This window comes from Mugil cephalus, chromosome 17, assembly GCF_022458985.1.
Source record: "Mugil cephalus isolate CIBA_MC_2020 chromosome 17, CIBA_Mcephalus_1.1, whole genome shotgun sequence".
In the NCBI taxonomy this organism is placed as follows: domain Eukaryota; kingdom Metazoa; phylum Chordata; class Actinopteri; order Mugiliformes; family Mugilidae; genus Mugil; species Mugil cephalus.
Window position 1 is genome coordinate 15,382,611 of NC_061786.1, and position 5,363 is coordinate 15,387,973.

General features: G+C 44.4%; 1 protein-coding gene across 1 annotated transcript; it reads left to right on the top strand.

Annotated features, from left to right (window-relative positions):
• Positions 1-258: 258 nt before the first annotated feature.
• col10a1a (collagen, type X, alpha 1a) lies at positions 259-5,128 on the top strand. The gene is made up of 3 exons (XM_047611025.1): positions 259-374; positions 704-827; positions 2,675-5,128. The coding sequence occupies exons 2-3, from the start codon at positions 719-721 to the stop codon at positions 4,507-4,509; spliced, it is 1,944 nt and encodes a 647-aa protein (XP_047466981.1). The 5' UTR covers positions 259-374; positions 704-718; the 3' UTR covers positions 4,510-5,128.
• Positions 5,129-5,363: the final 235 nt, after the last annotated feature.

Consider the following 5,363-nt stretch of genomic DNA (forward strand, 5'->3'; position numbering starts at 1 on the left):
GAGTTTTGTGTGCTTTTCGTGTATTTATTCATTTATTACTTTAAACGCGATTGTGTTCGAGTTCTGAAGAAGACTGAAATATGTGATAATCATGTGTCTGGATGTTCAAGACATGGAGGCACCCTGATGTGACTCGCCCGCTTTGGGCAGAGCTGTTTGCTAATTACAGCCTAGCTATGAAGAGGGAGGTACTTGCGTGGTGGGGGCTTTTTTTTTTTTTTTTAATGATGCGAGGGGTAGATATAGTATAAATACCCACATCATCGTACTGGAGGACAGCATATCCTCAGTTGTGCTCCCACCCTAAGGATATACAGAAGCACCAGGAGCTCACTGGTGCTGAAGACATTTGGTTTCTCCCTCTTTGGATGCTGGTATGTTTGATTTCTCTTTCTCTCTAAATGGTTCCATCTCTGGATGAGCGTAGTCAACATCTAGGCCTTAAGTTGTTCCTATGATACTTTAGGGAAGCAAGGGAGACTTTGGATGAGTTGGAGCTTACTTTTAATATCGACAGAGTCCTGAAGTATCAAGAATGCTCTGGCTGGGAAATAACATTAAATTAACACACTGTAACTTTAAGTTTTCATAGCAGTTTTATAGTAAGTTTTATTCTGCAAATAACCTAAAACTTCCACTTGTTTCCACTTGGTACCTTCAAACTGACTGTTGCACTGACTGTTTTTTATGCTTTCCTCTGCAGGTTTGACCTTGCAAGATGTACCTGCGAGTAGCAAGCATCCTCCTCCTCATTGTGGCCTCTGCAGCAGCCCATGGAAAGGGGTATGTGGTGAAGAAGGTGGTGCCCTTCCCTGTGAAGAGCCATGGTAAGAAAACCCATCAACCCAACTCTGTGCAATCTGTTTTTGAACATAACCTATTCAAGCACTTAAAAGAGTGTCAGAACAGCTTTTCTTCTTGCGACTCTTTCAAATGCTAAACTAAGAGAAATTAACATGTTTGCTGAAGCCATTACGAGCTGCCAGAACGATGCTCGTCCCAGCTGCACTTTACTTTGAAAACCAAACTCCACCTCACGCTCAACAGTCGTGCGCTCTGATTGGCTGCAGCAGTTTGCGTGCCTCTCCAATCACCTAGTCCGTTCAGATCTGGGTCTCACTTTACTTTTTCTGGAGCTCATAAAATGCATGAAGTTTATACTGGAGGTTTATTTCCAACTGTCTTGCAGCCAGTGTACTCAACTTTTATTTTAGCATGGTTAGCATGCAAGACACAATTCAAACCCACTTTGCACTTTTATCTGCCACAAAATGTTTATTGTTTAACCATCTATTCTTAGGAATATAAAGACATTTATTGTGTTTTTTATTATTTGCACTCAACATAGCACAAAGACCACTGCAGTATTTAGAACATTTAGTGAATACAGCACGTGGCATATGGCATAACATGATTTTTTTTTAATCAACTAAATGTTGCATTGTTCATTTGATTCCAACCATGACAATAACAACAATTTAGGCAAATCATTCCCTAAGCAAGTCTAGGAAAATTAAGATTACATGTTGCTGTGTTGAGTGTTTTCTAAAATGCAGTATTATATGAAATGTTGCTTTTGAGCAAATCAACACATTGCTATTTTTATTTAAGAAAGTAGCTGTTAGTGGATTATTTTTAGTTTGACACTGTCAATTAGAGTCCAGTCACCCAGCAGTGTGGTTTGTATGGGTGTGCCTGCTTAACACAGAAGCAGAAACATCTGTTTGGCTTTATCCAATCTAAGCTAGATTTAGCCAAGGAGTGAGCCTTTTACACTCAAACACGTGACCACATTAAGGCAGCAAATAAAAAAAACTCCTCCTCATTTAGACTTAGTGTGTCACAAATGTGCCTCTTAAACTCTTTGGCCTGAGCTGTTAAACATAATACAAGATATTACGTATAAAATTGTTATCCTTTATAATATTTGCATTTTAATACTATTTACAGCAATTACAATTTCAATTTATATACTTTCTATTAATTAAACCATTTAATCTAATATTTATTAATTTTGAAGGATTTGCCCTAAAATAAAAGCTCATCTTAAAGAAAATTGAATGAGTGAATCAACACTACATTGTCATGGCTAAATAATTGCATGGTCATGAGAGCAACAGCTCCCCCATCTCCAGGAAATATGAATACAGGACTGATCAGTAGTAGTAGTTTCAACCATTACAGACATATAGAAATAAATAAATAAATAAATAAATAAAAGAGAGCAACATCAACCAGGGAACTTGCCTTAAAACTTGTAGTTCATTTCACATTTGAAATAAAGCCATGCTGCTACTCAACAAGACACTGATGAAACCCTGCTCATAAACCTGGGTTGTACATCCATGTTATTGCACTTGTTAGTTGAATGCTTGAATAGGGATTTAAATGTAGGCAGTGAACTGAAATAGATCCTGTGTTATAAGACACAATGTGAATGTCATGCTCAGGCTGAATATACTTCTGTCACAATGTGATAACAAACTCAAGGCTTCAAGTACTCTTCAGCATACATAACATACAATATTTATGTTTGTCTTACAAGTAGAGTATCATTTAAGGTTTGTGGTGACAGCGTAGACCAGGAGGGCACAGTTTGTGAGTGGGTCCGGTTTGTGATCTCCTATTTAATTATTTGATGTTACTGATGATGATCATTATTTCATTCTTACAGTGATGTCAGTAGCTGGTGAGCCTGGTCCTCCAGGTGAGCCTGGACCTGAGGGACCCGCTGGCCCTCCCGGCCCCCCTGGAGAGGATGGTGAAGGTGCACCTGGACCCCAAGGGCCTCCCGGACCCCCTGGAACCCCCGGCCGTTCCATCACTGGCAAATCTGGAACTCCAGGTGGACCTGGAAAACCTGGCAGCCATGGACTACCTGGTGAGAAGGGAGATACTGGAGCCACTGGACCAATGGGACCTAGAGGAGCCCCCGGATCTCCTGGAAGCCCTGGGCCTGCAGGTCTGTCAGCTACTGGCAAGCCTGGACCCTCAGGTCTTCCTGGAGCGATGGGACCCAGAGGAGAGCCTGGTCTGAAGGGGCATCCAGGAGTACCTGGACTGCCAGGTTCTAAGGGTGATAGAGGGGTGGGAGCTCCAGGACCTCAGGGTGAGACAGGACCCGAGGGACCTATGGGCCCAACTGGAGCACCAGGTGCATCTGGAGTTGGAAAGCCCGGAAAGCCAGGTAACCCAGGTGAGCCAGGAAAGTCAGGTAGCCCAGGTAGAGATGGTGCCACTGGTCCCATGGGACCACAGGGACCCAAGGGACACACTGGTGCCCCAGGTGTAGGTCTTCCAGGTAAACCAGGTGAGAATGGTGCCCCAGGTATGCCTGGTCAAGTTGGCCCTAAAGGCCACCAGGGACCTACTGGAGCCACTGGTGCCCCTGGAGTCCCCGGATATGGAAAGCCAGGTGCAAATGGAGAGAAGGGAGAGAGGGGAGCAACAGGTGCCACCGGTGCCACAGGTGCAAAGGGAGAGCAGGGTCACACTGGATATACTGGTGCTACTGGTGCAACTGGCCCCATTGGTCCCGTTGGACCTCAGGGTGAGAGAGGGTTCCCAGGTGAGACTGGTTCTGCTGGCCCTAAAGGGGACACCGGTGCAACTGGACCTCAGGGACCTAAGGGACACAAGGGAGATCAGGGAGCACAGGGTTTCCAAGGAAAGCAGGGTTATCCAGGTGCAGCTGGTCCTCCTGGACCCAGAGGTGCCACTGGACCCTCAGGTGACAAAGGTCATGCAGGTGCCCCAGGTATCCCAGGTGCCCCAGGTATTCCAGGTCCTGCTGGACCCAAAGGTCATCCTGGTCGTGCAGGTGAGCCAGGTGCCTCTGGATCTGATGGTTCTCCCGGTCCCAGAGGTCCCTCTGGGCCTCAGGGTCCCGCTGGCACTCCTGGCCTTAAGGGACACCCAGGTCTCCCTGGTGCTCCCGGCCCTGCTGGTTTGGCTGCTAAGGGCGTCCCCGGACCTCAGGGTCCCCCAGGTCAGCCTGGTGAGCCTGGATCTGATGGAGAAGCTGGTCCAGCTGGTCCTCCTGGTCCCCCTGGCCCTCCCGGTGAGGTTGTGTTTGAGAAGGGTATGGGAATGAGTGAGGTTATGGTCAAGTCCCCCATGTCTGCTTTCACTGCATCTCTGGCCACCCCCTACCCTGCTGCTGGCAGCCCCATTAAGTTTGACCAGATTGTGTACAATGCTGAGAATCACTATGACCCCGAGTCCGGCATCTTCACTTGCCAGATTCCTGGAGTCTACTACTTCTCCTACAGCATCCATGTCAATGGAGCTCACGCCCTGGTGGCTCTGTACAAGAATGGCCAGCCTGTTATGTTCACTTATGATGAGTACAACAAGGGCTTCCTGGACCAGATGTCCGGTAGTGCCGTCCTCTTGCTTGATGAGCAGGACACCGTCTACGTCCAGATCCCTGATGATGAGGCCAATGGTGTCTTTGCTGCCGAGAATGTCCACTGCTCTTTCTCTGGGTTCCTCATTGCTTCAACGTGATACGTTGATAGCATAGTTCCCAAAAGCCAACCAACTAAATTTGCAAACTATTTCTCAAAGTAAACTCCCTGTTCATTTTTCCTCAGCCCAACAGACAGGTAGTTCACCCTTCTTTGAGGAATAGTAGCATCTCGACTTGAAAACTACAAGAAATAGGTGCTCAGAAGAAGGAAATCTAATTTATGAAAACAGGTGATCAGGGATGGGGTAAGCAATCCATAAAGTTACCAGTGAGCTCTTATAATGGAGACAGCATGTGAAATTGAGGTATTTTAACTGTATTGTGTCCTGATTTTTTTTCTTTTCCACTCTGTTCCTGTTATACTGATTTCAACTGGTGACTCTTAATTTAGTGTTTGTCTGTTTTTGTTTGTTTTTGTACGACCTTGTTTTTTTTTTTATCATTCGGGTGACCAATAACACTAATACCTTTCTGTGCAACATTTTGTAACTAAATGTGACTTGAAAAATATTGTGAAATGTTAATGGTCAAATTGACCGTTATGAAAGTCACCAGAATGCTGTCATGGAAACTGTTTAACAGCAACATTGTTATATCCCTGGACATGCATTATGTCATGTAAAACATAATGACCAAAATAAATGCTGTCTTAACAAATGTTTTGTCTCTGAGGAATTTTTTAAAAAGTATTTCTTGTTCAGTGTTTTGAATGTTTTGCTGAATCACAAGGTTTCAAACCCATTTAGATTTCCTACACAGTAGTTAAGCAGATAGTAATAAAATAAATCTATTAAAATATTCGGTATTCAACAAAATATTTAAGTGAAGCTGAATTGTACTAAAAATAATATGGAGAATACATGCATAATGAACAAATGGAGCACATTAGCCT